The sequence below is a fragment of the Clarias gariepinus genome, chromosome 14 (genome assembly GCF_024256425.1).
Source record: "Clarias gariepinus isolate MV-2021 ecotype Netherlands chromosome 14, CGAR_prim_01v2, whole genome shotgun sequence".
NCBI classification, from domain to species: Eukaryota; Metazoa; Chordata; class Actinopteri; order Siluriformes; family Clariidae; genus Clarias; species Clarias gariepinus.
The window spans coordinates 20,056,178-20,072,716 of record NC_071113.1 but is presented as its reverse complement, the minus strand read 5'-3'; the positions used below and the strand labels follow the sequence as shown (position 1 = coordinate 20,072,716).

Genomic DNA, 16,539 nt, shown 5'->3' with positions numbered 1-16,539 from the left:
TGTAGTACGCAATGGCTTTGTCTGCCGAGCATTACATGATCACAACTGAACCAATGGTTCTTCTTTTTTTTGCGCTGTGGGATTGTGGGTAATGGTCTCCCATGCTCAGTCTCAGTGCGCGTGTGTCACTTGTAACAACACCTCAACGTCTGTGACCTCAACATCTGTGACCATGTGAAAGAAAAAAAGTTTAAAAGGTTGTAGCAGTGTGTGAGATGTATATGTTTAGAGGAGTGATTCCAGTAGTGTGTGTGTGTGTGTGTGTGTGTGTGTGTGTGTGTGTGTATGTGAAAGTCGTCCTACACAGTAGCCCCCTCTGCTCCTGCTGGTGTGTGGATTGTTACAATTTTGAAACTGTAAGACCATGCTATGTGAACACCCTGTGAGTTCATTAGCAATAATAACCACTCTTATAACCATGTGCAAGCCCAGCATAATTTGATATTTACATCTGACTTCTAACTTAATCCCTTCAGGACTTAATGACCAGCTAATAAATCCAACCTAAGTTAAAAAACTAATGAAACAGCCATTAGATGAAAAAAAAAACAAGGGAAAAAAAAAATATATATATATATTTTAAATACTAGACTAAGAAGACCTTTAACCATGTAACTGCAAATTGGATTCATGAATTAAGACCAGAAGTATGGCTTATATCAAAAAGAGCCATATGTGGGATGAAAAAGAATGTTTTTAAAATATAATTCTCAAACTTGATTATATATGTCAGATTTGAATTGCAACTATATGAAATAAAATGCAATTTGCTGCAGTTAATAGGACCTGTTTCCTTGTTCGACAGACTACTAAATGTGTCTTTGCTTTATATTCAACATCATAACTTGATGTATCTGAACCCTATGCAGTGAACTGTATTCGAGCCATTTGTGATTTAACTTCTGATTGTTTCGTTATTTATATATATATATATATATATATATATATATATATATATATATATATATATATATAAAAGGTATAGGCTAATTAGGTCATGGTTATGAAATCTGGATGATTGGAATGAATCATTACAATATTTTCATTTAGGTCACAATTCTTTGCTATGCATGCAAAAATATATTTTAAAGCCTTAACGGCAGCAGGGCACTGACACAGGCACAGAAACGGTATTTGCGGTGGTCACAGAGATGACATTTAATTTTTTTAATTGGTCACGAAAGTGTAACAAACTTTAAATGTAAAAAGTTACTTGACTATCTTTAATGTCAATGTGAGCATAGTTATTGAAGGAGAATTGGAGAATTAGAGCAAACAATTGTCCTTCATCAAACAGAATAATTGCAATTACGTTTTCTTGTATGTTTTTCTTGTGTATTTATACAGTGTATTTTCTATATTTTCAGTTTTACGAGTAAAGGATAAGCACCAAGAAAAGTATGCCTTGGGTCTTTATTCTAGATGTTCGCTATCTGTCTAGTGGAGCACAGTCACATTCTATGAGGGCAGAATAGTAAAAAGTCAGCAACACAGCAGACTAAGCTTAACAAGGTTACTGCATGAACAACCAATGATACTGCGGTCATCTAAGAGACTACCTCCTCATGAAAATAAAGTGCAGCTCACAATGGAACAAGCAAAGACAATCACAGAGTCTCTTCAGCAGATAGAGGATCTCAATCCTCTAGGTCATCATCAAAAAGATCCAGCACAAGTTCAGCAGCTATAAGAGCGAGAGCAAAGGCAGTTTTAGCACTCGCTCAAATTGCATATGCTGAAAAGGAAGCAAGTGTGATAAAACAGAAAGCAGATTTAGAAGCAAGTATGCTAAAGCAAAAAGCAGATTTGGATGCAAGTTTGCACATCTTGAAGGTTGAACGTGCAGCAGCAGTTGCTTCAGCTGAACCTGCAGCATACGAGGAAGCAGATAAAGAGCTTGAAAGTGGAGAGCTTTATGTAAAAGCAGTTTCTGACTTGTCATCAATGAATGCTGTTCTGCGAACTCGTGAGTATGTACATTCAGCACTCAAGAGAATCGTTTTCAGAACTCCCAGTTAATGCGGGGACAGTATTGTTAAGGCTCCATTACTTTCAGTTGCATCTAAAGTTGATACTGCACAGCTGGTGCAACCTCATGTAGATGTAGACAACCCGTATTTTATGAATCAAAAGAACTATGCGGTTAAGAATGAAACAGTAAATGAGAAAGTTTTTTTTTAAGTTTTGTTAAAACTGAATCTGACTGCGAGAGAGGAGTTGGATTTAATGGTAAAGTGCTTAGGAAAAGATTCCTCAGAACAAATAAAAAGAATAAGATCTGTGCATGTTCTCAATGCAACTGCAGCAATTAGAATGGCTTGGCAGCGTTTAGAGGAGTGCTATGGAGCACCAGAAGTGATCGAACAAGGACAACCAAAAATTGCAAGAGTTAGGAGATATACTTCTTGAACTGGAGTGTGCAAAGGCAGATGGCTACCTTCCAGGTCTTGCATATCTTCACACTCCACGTGGGGTAAATCCTATAGTGGAGAAATTGCCGACAAGTCTCCAAGACAAATGGATAGTTCAGGGTCCAAATATAAAGAAGACTTTCAAGTAGCTTTCCCACCTTTTGCTTTTTTCTCACAGTTTGTGAGAAGTCAAGCAAAAATACGGAATGATACCAGTTTTTCATTCTCCTGTTCAAGTTACTTGTCCACAACAAGCAGAACCGAACACAAATATAGTGGAAGGAACACTGTGAATGTACATCGAACGGAGGTGGCATCTCCAACATTAGGCCTGCAGTATAAACTTTATCAACGAATTGAAAGTCCTGAGCGGCTATGTCCTATTCACCGCAAGCCTCATCCTTTAAAAAAATGTAAGGCCTTTAGACAGAAATTAATAGAGGAGCGCAAAGGTTTTCTAAAAGAAAAAAACTGCAAAATACCAATAAAATGCCTTGAATGTAACAGCGAGCAACATGTTTTAGCTTTGCACCCAGATTCAACAGTCTTTACTACAAAAAAATCTGTTAAAGAGAAGGAGCAATGCGGGGAGCAGACTGAGATTACACCGACCTCAGTTACTTCCAAATGCACAGAAATATGCGGCAAATCCGGTCATGGAAGATCATGTTCCAAAATTTGTCTGGTGATGGTGTATCCTGTGGACAGGAGAGAGAAAGCAGTTAAGGTGTACGCTGTCTAAGATGAACAAAGTAACAAATCTTTAGCTAAAAAAGAGTTTTTTTATTTCTTTAAGATTGACGCTAATTTCACACCATACACTATCAAGACCTTTGCTGGCGTGAATCAGATTTTTGGACGAAGAGCCAACAATTTTGTGGTCGAATCTCTGGATGGACATACAAAACTTATGCTGCCAACATTGATAGAGTGTGATATGATGCCAGACGATAGAACAGAGATTCCCTTTCCAGAAGTGGCTAGCCATTATCCTCACCTCAAGCAAATTGCGAATCAGATTCCTGTTGTGGATCCTGATGCTCCTGTCCTCTTGCCTTTAGGAAGAGACATTCTGAGGGTGCACAAAGTTAGAGAGCAAATAAACGGACCTAACAATGCCCTATATGCTCAGCGACTGGATCTCGGTTGGGTGATAGTTGCGGAAGTATGTCTGGGAACAGCGCATCGTCCTTTAAGTGTGAATGTTTATCGAACACATGTTCTCAGTAATGGTCGTGTATCATATTTCACTCCATGCCCGCACCAGATTCAGGTAACGGAATGTGTTTGTGTAATGCCAAAGCAACACGCTACTATGCTACCAGATCTAGATGGAATATCAGATATAAAGAAACTGATAACTTGGGCTTTGCAGTATTCCAAAAAAAGCCAGATGACGACAAGCCTGGGTTGTCTGTGAAGACTAGAGCTTTCTTAGAAATCAGGGACAGTCAAGTTTTCCAGGATTCTGCAAAAAGCTGGGTCGCACCGTTACCTTTCCGTTCCCCGAGGTCTCGATTGCCAAATAATAGAGATCAGGCTCTAAAACGTCTTACATCACTTCGTAAAACTCTAGGTAAAAAAACAAAGATGAAACATCAATTCACTGAATTCATGCAAAAACTTTTTGACAACGAACATGCAGAGCACGCCCCTCCTACAGATAACAAAAAAGAACACTGGTACCCTTCCATGTTTGGTGTGTACCGCCCACAAAAACCTGATCAAATCAGGGTTGTGTTTGATTCGAGTGCAGAGTTTGAAGAAATGTCCCTTAACAAGGCACTACTCAGCGGACCCGATTTAAACAACACACTCCTTGGTGTTCTCATGAGGTTCCGAAAGGAAAGCATCGCAGTGATGGCAGACGTACAGCAGATGTTATATTGTTTTGTGGTATGTGAGGACCACAGGGATTTTTTAAGGTTTTTGTGGTATGAAGACAACAACCTAGACAAAGCAATAACCGAATACAGAATGAAGGTCCATGTATTTGGCAATAGTCCTTCACCTGCTGTGGCAGTTTATTGTATGCGATGTGCCGCTCTGCAAGGAGGAAACGAGCATGGTTCTGATGCAATGCACTTTGTAGTGAGAAATTTCTATGTGGACCATGGACTAACTTCAGTTCCCACTTCAGAGGAAGCCATTGATCTCTTAAGGAACACACAAAAGATACTTGCAGAATCAAATCTTAGGTTACACAAAATCGTATCCAATAGCAAGACTGTTGTGGAAGCATTTCCCAAGGAAGATCATGCCAAGGACTTGAAAGACTTGGACCTAGGAGTTAATAGTTTGCCTGTCCAACACACCCTCGGCCTCACCTGGAACTTGGAAACTGATAGCTTTAACTTCCATGGGAATCAAGAGGAGAAGCCCTTTACGAGAAGGGGTGTTCTATCCACTCTGAACAGTCTATATGATCCACTTGGATTTCTAGCTCCGGTTGTAGTGCGAGGAAAAGTGTTACTTAGAGAACTTTCTTCTGAGCAAAGTGACTGGGATGCTCCTCTTTCTATGGAAAGATGAACAGAGTGGAATGGGTGGAGAGGTTCCTTAACAAAACTAGAACAATTACGGATTAAGAGGGCGTACATACCTGTTTTGCTGTCTGAGACTCAAAAGAAAGAACTGCACTTCTTCTCAGATGCCTCCACAGTCGCAATAGCATCAGTAGCTTACCTTAGGGTAGTGGACAGCAATAATCAATACCAAGTTGGATTTGTCATGGGAAAGGCAAAGTTAGCACCTCGCCCAGCTCACACAATTCCTCGCTTAGAAGTATGCGCAGCTGTGCTCGCAGTAGAAATGTACGAATTGATTAGAGATGAGATTGATGAAGAAATAAACCCAGTGAAGTTCTTCACAGACAGTAGGATAGTGTTAGGATATATCCATAACGTCAGTAAGAGATTCTACCTATACGTAGCAAATAGGGTAGCAAGGATTAGAAAGTCAACACATTTTGACCAGTGGCATTATGTGCATACCAACAACAACCCAGCAGATACTGCCACAAAAGCTGTCTCAGCAGAACAACTGCAGGACACATGTTGGTTTTCTGGACCACAGTTTCTACTTCAAAGAGACGTCCTGGAGTTGACAGAGAAGTTTGAATTAGTGGAACCTGATTCTGAAATTCGATTCGAAAGGTTCTCAAGCTGGAAAGGTCTTTGCAAGGCAATAGCTCAACTCATCCATATTGCAAGATCCTACTGTGGTAAAACAGAGGACACATGTTGCAAAGGTTGGCATCACTGCAGTAAATTCGGTAGCGCAGCTGAGTTGACACTAGCCAAGGATGTAATCATATGCTGTGTGCAACAAGAAACATTTATGGAAGAGTTTGAGTGTCTTAAAAATGGAGTGGTCCTTCCAAAACACAGTTGCCTAAAAAAAGCTAAATCCAGTAATCGATGAAGGTTTGCAGAGAGTAGGAGGTCGCATATCATCATCAGACCTGTCTCGAAAAGAAAAGCCTCCTCTAATTATTCCACGCAAACACTATATTGCCACTATTCTGGTAAGACATTATCACAATCAAGTAGCGCACCAGGGACGTCATTTTACTGACGGAGCTATCAGAGCTGCTGGAATTTGGATAATAGGGAGCAAACATCTTGTTTCCAGTGTCATTCACAACTGTGTTGTCTGTCGTAAGCTGAGAGGAAGATTACAGACTCAAATGATGGCAAATTTGCCTGCAGATAGACTGTCGACTGAACCACCTTTTACTAACGTGGGAATTGATGTGTTTGGCCCATGGAGTGTGGTGAGTGTACAAGAGGCGGTAGTGCAGATTCAAAACGCTGGGCAGTGATCTTTGTTTGTTTGTCGGTCAGAGCAGTGCATATTGAGTTAATAGAGTCTATGTCTACGTCAAGTTTCATCAATGCTTTGCGAAGACTTTTCTCTATCCGTGGCCCAGCAAAACTACTTCGATCTGATAGGGGTACAAACTTTGTAGGTGCCTGCAAAGAGCTAAAAAAAATCAACTTGAATGACCCTGGGTTGAATGCTTACCTCAAAGACACAGGATGCACATGGATCTTCAATCTACCCCATGCATCACACATGGGGGGATCTTGGGAGAGACTCATTGGTGTTGCTAGACGAATTCTGGATGGAATGCTGATCCAAAAACCCACTCGCCATACACATGAGATTTTGGTGACTCTGATGGCTGAAGTTAAGGCCATTATAAATGTGAGGCCTTTAGTACCAGTGTCTACAGACCCTGATAATGCTGAAATACTAACTCCTGCATTGTTGTTGACACAGAAACGGGACACAGTTACAGGGACTTTTATTGTGAAATCGCGATCTCTAGCCGGAGTTCGGATGTTCGGATATGCTCAGAAACTAAAGAGAATGGATGATGACGCAGTAAAACTTAGAATGCGATCTCTTAACAGTTTAGTTCTGGAAAACGTTTGACTGTAAGTCATTTATGATGTTAATCACTTTGTAACAAACTTTAAATGTAAAAAGTTACTTGACTATCTTTAATGTCAATGTGAGCATAGTTATTGAAGGAGAATTGGAGAATTAGAGCAAACAATTGTCCGTCATCAAACAGAATAATTGCAATTACGTTTTCTTGTTTGTTTTTATTGTGTATTTATACAGTGTATTTTCTATATTTTTAGTTTTACAAGTAAAGGATAAGCACCAAGAAAAGTATGCCTTGGGTCTTCATTCTAAATGTTCGCTATCTGTCTAGTGGAGCACAGTCACGGTTTATGAGGGCAAAATATTTATTATTTGGACGTTTGGTTTATAATGGTACATAATTATAAACATTTTTTTCAATATTTAAATTTGCAATTATGAATTTTATAAATACTTTTATTTATGTGTACTCTAATATTTGGATAAACAAAAATTACAATTTATGGAGACAAAAAGTACAGTTTTATTTATAAAAAGGAGATGTGAAACATTATATTGTATTTTATTGCAAAATAATTGAAATTGACTCTAATCAAAAGCAAAATCCTATCAATGAAAGGCCTTTATGTTCTTTTTCCTTCACTACATAAAACAAATGGATGTGACTATGTTTATATGAACATAAATTGCACACTGTCCCTTTGAGAGCTGCCTTCTGACATAGACCAATGACTGACAGGGACATTGCCTAATTGTTAGAAGAAGCTAATAGGGTTTTTTGTCTCGAGACGCCAGAGAACACAGAGATAGATGATGAATAGAATGACCCTTTTATTATTCACACTTTCCATTAATTGAGCGGTAATATTTTTTGCCTTTGTTTTTTTTCTATCAACTTCTCATGATGATTCCATTTTAATTATACAGTACCAACAACTATTTGTTGTGACAAGAATGGTCATTAGGGTAATATAGCTATTTAGGGACCAAAGCAAACTCAGTCTTTAGAGATCATAAATTGTAATCTACATGAAGTTATGAGGGCTTTACAGAGCATAAGTAGCAGACACATCTTAAAAAAAGCTTTTTTTGTGATTCTGCTTATAGCTTTTTCTAATTGTCTAACTGACATTCAGTCACATCATCGAACACTTGTTGTGTCAAACTTAGCATTTGTACTGAAACAAAACATGACTTTTAACAAACCATTATAAATTAAATCAATTCTTCTGCAGGATTAAAGCTGTTTTACTGAATAACTAAACAGTGTGATGTGAATTGCTTTTGCATGAATAAGATTGTTCATTGTAAGCAGAGCTTGTTAATAATGAAATGATTTAGCAGCTCTCTAATATCTTATTATACACATATATGTCACCATAGACAGGGTACATTACCACTCTCTCTTATGAAAAGATTCTAATAATATTTACTACTTCTTAGTACGTAGAAGATTCATGCAATAAAGGGATGACAAGAAAAATGTTGTGTCTGTCTGTGAACAAACTTATACACAGAACAATAACTAGGCTAAAAGCACTTAGCCTTGCACTGGGCATTTAGTCCCCTAAAGGACATACACTACATATTTTTCGCAGATTATAGAAAAGCATGTCTATCTTCTCCACACAGAAGATGGACATAAGTTCTACCAGATAATTCTAAGCACATTTTTATTTCACATATACTTTAATTGGCAGAATGTTTTTTCCAGTCTATCATCATTACTCCATGTACTGGGGCAGACAACAAGAAGAAAGTATCGCTGTTTGGTCATTACATTGTAGATTATTGATATTAGCTCTATAGCGTCTAGCTTATATTTTTTGGACGACTGGTGGTGTGACAGCCTGTAATATTATTACTTAACTGTTATGTTTTTGCTTTTAAGGTTTCCCTATCTTCAGTAAAGCAGTCTGTGCCTAGTTACTCAAGAATAGTCATGTGTGCCCAATTTACAATACGACAGAGAAGACCATTTCTAGTAGTATTAGTATTTATTAGTAGCAGTCGTATTAATTTCTAATATTTCTGAAGCTATTTCTTAGGGGAAAATTATGAGGTGTGACTGTTAGGCGCATTGATGGTTAACATATTTCCACAACAAGTTAAATTATTTGTGGTTTACTTTTAATGTTTTACAAGCATGTGTGTATGACTTACTTACAGTTGTGTAGTACTGCAACTGTTAGCTGTGTGTTCAATTACTGTTGTTTTTCTTCCAGTGGTACCCTAATACCCCTTAACAGGGGAAAAAAAAGTCTGTTGTGTCTTACATGTCTGTGATTAGTTGAATGCCCATACCAGTGTTTGTTTATGTTCGTATTACTGGACTATGTGGAAAATTGCCTACTTAAACCATGCTTATATGTGGCAATGTTACTGAGCATTAATTGCATATATAGTATAATGAAGAGCAGGAGAGTGTTTAGAATTGGTTCTAAATAATTTGGCTCAAGATAATTTGGGCCTACTTAGGTTTAATTATCACATAAACCAGAATCAACAAGCACAGAGGTAGACATACTCACCCGTAATACACACTGGACAATCTTTTAGATCCTTTACAATTACACAGTGTGTAATAGAGGCTGAAAGAGAAACTGATGCCATCACCTTCTCCCCACCATGGAGGGGGTAAACAAAAGGCTAACAGTCTATCTCAGCCTGGGTCAAAATCACTATCACCTTCATATTGTCTGTGTAGAATTATCTCCATTATTTCCCATACCAAACAGAAGCCTGTTGCTCTTGGAACAGAGATGGAAACATAGTACTTGTCAGTGCTTTGAAATATAATTGCGTAAATGAGTAATTTAGCAATGTTTAAGAAATACACTTAATAAAATCTGTCCATAATTGGTGCACATAAATTAAGTTGTGTGAAACATTTGTGTATCTTGGATCGATGCCACAAAGTCATAAAAGAGACATTAGTATAGCATTAATAGTAGCATTTTTTGTTACAATTATTATTTTGCCATGTGATTAAACTTTTTTATTAATAACTTTTTGGTGATATTGGTAAAATAGTTTTATCTTATGAATTGTGATTTAAAGTCTTTTTTTTCTGCAATCAACCACAAGTACTTAGAATTTACCTAACTTAATGTGTAGCTACTGTTTAGCAGCATTTAAACAAAAAGTGGAAAAAATTAATGATCCCCTGCTGGATAATCCTGTTTCCCCCTATAGCCAATCAAATGATATTAACAAAGTAAGGGACATTTCGTTTGCCATTGCCTGCCATGAAACCTGAAATTAAGCCCCTTGAATTTGTTTGACCCATCTTTTAAAAAGGTCTGCTCTGATCACTCTACTATTATGTATAGATTACTGCAAATATTTTTTCTACAGTATATGGCCATGAGATGCTTCTAGCAGATACGGAATTCAGGGCTTGTACTCATGTCAGTCTGACTGTATTTCTTAATCTGGTTTATTGCAGCTCATCCATCCATTCATTCATCTTCAGGTCTAATATCTTGATTATCATGTAATTTTAATAAAATGTTTAATTTTTTCTAATTATAAGTTTATAGTTAACTAATTTTAAGTTGTTTGCCTACAATGTTAAAAATACAAAAAAAGCTCAATTCTACTGTACCTGCTGGCAATACGAAAATTTTGCACTGCACACTTTAAAATCAACACAGTATGACCTCTCCTCTACCATCATGTTTCCATGACTTTTTGCTTTACTGGTAATCAGGCAAAGGAATGAACTCCATATGTTGTCCAAACAGCTTGGGCTCTTGCTGTCTTCAAATGCACACTGGAGACCTATATCTGCACCTAATGGAGCACTAACGATGCCTGCCTTAGGTTGTTGACACCTTTTGAATCATGTTGATCTTCATCATCGACTATCCTAAGTATACAAATAAAGGCTTCTGTATATAATGATAATATCATACTGCTTAACAACACATGGCAAATTAATGCCAACACTTTTTCACAAGGAAGCATAACTTTTGCTTTTTAGCAATAAAAAAAATAGAGATTTTACACACATTTACAGTAGTTAATTTTAATCTATTGAAACATAAAAAAGTCTAATGGTAATATAAATAAATGAATAAATAAAATAAATAAACAAAAGAAAGGAAGGTCAAGTCATTAGTCTTTGTCAGGGGCGTTTCAAGGATTTTCAGTTCAGGGGGGCTCAGCCCCCATAGATGTTTAACACATATTTGGCTTGTTTACAATAAGTACTCAAATGAGTCTTCTTGATCACACACACTGTTTACCGTATAAACATCATATAACTTTAAACTTACACTACTTGCCCCTATTTAATACCTCTTAACAGTAGAAAATAGGGGCAAGTAGTATGTCTAGTAAAATTGAGTTAATACATTAAAAATGTAAAGTAGATTTTAGTTAGGCACCTCTCTGGCCTTTTTCTGTGTAAGTAAATCTTCAACTTCCTAACTAGCAGACCACAGGCAGTACAGATAGGCAGACATGTCTCAGCCCTTCTCACCCTCACCATTGAAACCCCAAACGGTTTTGTTCGGACCCCCTTGCTGCACTCATGGTACACGTACTGTATGACTGTGTGGCCACTATGAACTCCACCACCAAGTTTGTTGAAGTTGTGATGGGCCTGATCACTCACAGCAATATGACAGCTTACCTTGAGGAGATTAGAAATCGGGAGAACTGGTGCCAGAGGAACAATCTCCTTAACACCTGCTACACTAATATTTCAATTCTATTCTATTAACAACCTTTTACATATTGTTAATTTTTAGCTAAACGTTTTCTATAGTAGTATGATTTTCTTCATTTCATTTTTTTTGCACCCATTGATTGCAAGAAGCCAACCATTAATTGTGATGATGACTTGAATAGATGGTTGCTTCATATAATAAATCCTAGTTCTAAGGGGATCATGCATCAAAATAAAATTTAAACACAGAACTGTTAATGACAACTCTATGGTTTAAACTCTGCATTAGGATCATGGATCATACATTACACATCATAGGCCAGCACACAATGGCATACATCATTAATATTCAAGAATTACACGTAGCTCCCTTAACTGCACTGTATACTGTTAACTTCTTTGTAAAACAAATATACAGTGTACGTAGTGATTGTATCAAAAATGTATAATTTTTTTTTTTAATTAACAGCAGAATTTCATGTAAAAGTCCACTTAAGCAATATATGTAAATCGAACAAAAATAAACAATGGTCAGTATTGGTAAAATTATTGGTGAATTTAGTATGTTTATAAACTTAATTTATTTCAGCAAAATAGTGATAATATCGGTATGTAAAAACTACACTTTGCCAAAATTATTTCTGAGTACACACACACAACAACATCAGTGACATTTTACCTGGATTAAGGATAAAAATGACTGGAGTGTTACTCAGTGGGCCAAAGTCCTGTTTTCAGAAGAAAGTAAATTTTCCATTTCATTTGGAAATCAAGGTCCTAGAGTCTTGAGGAAGAGGCGAGAGGCACAGAATCCAATTAGCTAGAGGTCCAGTATAAAGTTTGCATAGTTAGTGGTGGTTTGGGGAGCCATGTCATCTGCTGGTGTCGGTCCACTGTTTTATCAGGTTCAAGGTCAGCGTAGCCCTCTAGTTTTAGAACACTTTATGCTTACCTCTGCTGACCAGGTTTATGGAGATGCTAATTTAATTTTTTAGCAGTACTTGGCACCTGCCCACATTGCTCAAAGTACTGATACCTGGTTTAAGGTCAATGGTATCCCTGTGCGTGACTGGCTTGCAATCTCTATAGAGAATCTATGGCATATTGTGATGCGCTAGATGCAAGACACCAGACCCAACAATGCAGAAGAACTGAAGGCCACTTTCAGAGCAATCTGGGCTTTCATAACAACTCAGCATTGACACAGATTGCCTCCATGCCACACCGCTTTGCTGCGTGTACATGTGGGACTGATGCTACCAAACTGTACAAGGCAGGTGAAGTTTTTTAAGGTTTTTTTTTTTGGACCTTACTCTGTGTAGGTGATTTTTTTTTCTATTATATTATTTTTCAGTTAGCTTACAGGTTATTTTAAACAGTCAGCATTATATAGATAAGGCTGGTGTGTTTCCGGTTATTGTTATACTGTGGCAACCTAAAATTACTTGAGATGAGCTTGGCTAATGTTAGGCTTCATGTTACCATTTTGGAGCTCCAGCCTGTGGTTCTGAGGAATTAACATTAATTTTACCTGTTAGTTAATATTTTAATTCTTGTAACTGTCTGGATAAAAAAATAACATGTCTATTCCACAAATACAACATTTCAATGGGTTTCCCATTTACTATAGCTTGTTTTTGAAAATCACTGGCAGTGCAAACAGTGGTCAGCTATGACTTTAGATAACTTAGCTGTTTATAAAGGCTGAAGTTACCGTTACATCTTACAGCCACAATGTCAGTGTTCTGTACCTCAAAAATATACTTAAGCTTCACAAGTACTTTTAGCTTTGCTTTTGCAGCGGAAGCACTGCACAAGGAACTGATTAATATAGTAAAAATGTTTTGTGCTCCAAACATTTTATTAAAAGAGTGTTTGTGCCTTTTGAAAATGCCTTCAAAATTTGTCTGAGTGTTGTCTGAATTTAGAAAAACTTTAAGGGGAAACAGGTTATCAGCTGAGTGTTTTTGTATGTTCAATATAACATAAGGCAGTACACAAGAGACACAAGCTAGAGTTTGGAGTTTGCTTTATAGGCTAGCTAGCTAAACCACCATACACAGGTTTGATGGAGTAGTGTTGTTTCAATATTTGTTAAGTTAAATATTATTATAATAAAAATTACCATGTTAGTTTGGCTTCAGAATTGCACTAATGTATATGTTAACTTATTTTTATGAAAACCGCACTAGGTAAATACACAATTTATTGATTATAAACATTAATACTGACAGGCAATGACTTATCCTAACATCAAGTTCAGTGGTTAAATTAACACGGACTTGTTTTGGGGCTAACATTACACAATTCCAATATGACAGAGTGTGACATTATTGTGGTTCAGTTCTGTCCACGGTTTATGTTCATAGATCAGTTAAGGAATGGTAATCTGATTACTTTATACATATACTGATGTATCAAATTACTTGTATTTTTACTGTATAAAAATTTCTTCTCCATATTATACACCACTTATTTTAAATTAAACACATTGGAAAAAAAATCTTCAGCAACCATTTAATTAAAATTTCTGTTGTTCTTATTCATTGTATAACTGGAATGCAGCTAATTTTTGAACTAAAATTCATAAACTGTAATCTGGTAAGTTTGAACTAGGGGTGCATCAGAATTTTTGCATTATGAAAACGCCATTACTAGTCTCGGGCAGAAATAAAAAAAATAAAAAAAACACGCCAGAAACGCAAGCCAAAAATTAATGTTGTCCCGCCCCTCCCATCCTTGCGCAGCACAGGTTAGGTCTTACCCACGCTGGAGCTGTTATCACACGTCTGCCCATCAAAGACAAAGCATGTCAGTGCCATAAAATATGTTTTGCACTCTTATTATTACGAATCTGACTTATTACGAAATACTTCTCTCATTTTCTTTAACCAGAGGGCTGCTGTGGGGGGATTGGGTCAAAGGGGTAATGGTTGGCCAATTGGAGTTAGTGGAGGGGCATGAACAAGCTGTTGATGTGTTTGTAGTGTTAGGGGTACTTTAGTCCTTGATGGCCTGGGACACTTTTCAACAGTTTTTTTTTTTGAGTGATGTTCGGCCAGATCTGTTCTGTTCTTTGTACATTGAATTCCAAAAGGACTAGACATACACCTTAGAAGCCATTGTAACAATTTTTATTGGACATGGAAATGCATGCTTTCCTGAAATTCACATATTGAGAAAACAAACACTAGTTTCCGTAGACTCTTTTTGTGTCTAACATATTAAGAAAAAAAAAGAAAAGCAGTTAATCTTTGCTAGTTTTTAAAAATGGTTAAGATATTTTACTACTTAGAAGACTTTTAATCAGGAAGAGACTGATGATCATCTGGTGTTATTAAGGTATTTACTTGACCTTTAAGTATAATAGAACGTGTATACTCCTGTTTTAGGCAAATCATATTTTAACTTTGACTAGTTTTGGAAGAATAAAGTTTAAGTACTGTTTGTGTTAAAAAAAAAAATATTTGATGCCAGCTGCAGGTCTCAAAAAAGGTGGGACAGGGGCAACAAAGGGCTAAAAGAGCTAATTTATTATTTTTTTTAATTAGCCGGGAGAACATCTAGCATCAGGTATGTAACATGATTAGCTGTAAAAGGGATGTCTTAGAGAGGCAAAGTCACTCAGAAGTAAAGATGGGCATAGGCACTCCAATCTGTGAAAGAGTGCATAAAAAGATTGTGGAATACTTTAAAAACAGCAGAGGCTTTGCTAATCTCATCATCTACAGTGAATAACAATCTAAAGATTCGAGAAAAAAAAAAAAAAACTGGAGAAATCTCCAAATTGAGAAGGCACAAGGCCTTTGTTGAATGTTTGTGGTCTTCGAGCCCTTAGACAACACTGTGTCACTCATCAGCCTGATTGTGTCTTTGACACTACTAGATCCAGATCCCGCTGTTGGTAAACCCAAACTGTTGTGCAATTTGCAGATGCCAACTAAAGCTCTATCATGCAAAAAAGAAAGCCTTTTTACAAAAAACTTGGGAATACAAAACATATTAAAGTGTTTTTTTTTATGTATGGTATAATATTATGGGTATTGTGTAAGAGATAACTCTTAAACAAGCCTGGCGCTGTGACAACACATAAGAAGGTTGCAGATATTTATTGGGCAAACTGTCACCAATAAAATGTTAACACAGTAAACAAATTAAGACATCTAACATTGAGTTCTGTTCTTTACAGGAGTAATCAGAACAGCATTACCTGACATGGATCGAGAAGCAAGAGAGCACTATACAGTGGTCATCCAGGCAAAAGACATGGCAGGACAGGTGGGAGGACTCTCAGGCTCCACCACAGTTAATGTCACACTTACTGATGTCAATGATAACCCTCCCAAATTTCCCCCAGGTAAGTAATATAGCACAAATTTTGGACCATGTATACTTCAATTTATAATAGTCAATTTATTTTGTCTTACTTCTAATAACCCAGCAGTTGCAGTTAAAAGTTTACTTGCAATAGTAGGTAATAGTGGCAATTGCAGTTTTTCAATTATTTATTTAAACTGTTAAACAGTAAAAACTGTATTTTTTAAATAAACAAAACACTTAAGAATTTTGCTGCTAAAGAATAAAGGCATTCTAGAGAAATGTTTTAACCAGAGCTATGTTAGCTAAGTAGCAAAGGTAAGGCATCGAACTCCAAGACTACTATAAAAACTATGAAGCATGAGTGTGCTCTGTGAAGCATGCTTTTCTGGCTGTTTTGCTGCCATCAGGACTAGTACATTAAAAAAAAGTAAATGGATTAATGAAGAAAGAGGGCTATCTCGGAATTATTTAGTATAATGTCATATAATCAGCTAGATGGTTACGCTTGGATATAATTAAATGTTCCAACAGCAAAACAACTCCCAAGCACACATCAAAGATAGATGTGGAGTAAAGAAAGCAGACTAGCTTCTGGAACCTCAACCCTACATATGTATGAATTCTGTTTATTGTTTTTAGCTCTGCTGGTAACACCATCATTCCGATTATGCTGATCACTAAGCTCCAATGCCTGGGCGTCACCCCTTCCATTTACAGCTTGATTCTGGACAACTAGGT

At 36.9% G+C, this 16,539-nt stretch overlaps 1 protein-coding gene across 1 annotated transcript in view; it reads left to right on the top strand.

The window, feature by feature from the left end:
- The window catches only part of LOC128541304 (cadherin-18), a 130,739-nt gene that overhangs the window by 45,930 nt on the left and 68,270 nt on the right, over positions 1–16,539 (top strand). The window contains exon 5 of the mRNA XM_053511656.1: positions 15,671–15,838. Within this exon, the coding sequence (XP_053367631.1) occupies positions 15,671–15,838 (168 nt within the window). The remainder of the gene's footprint in view (positions 1–15,670; positions 15,839–16,539) is intronic.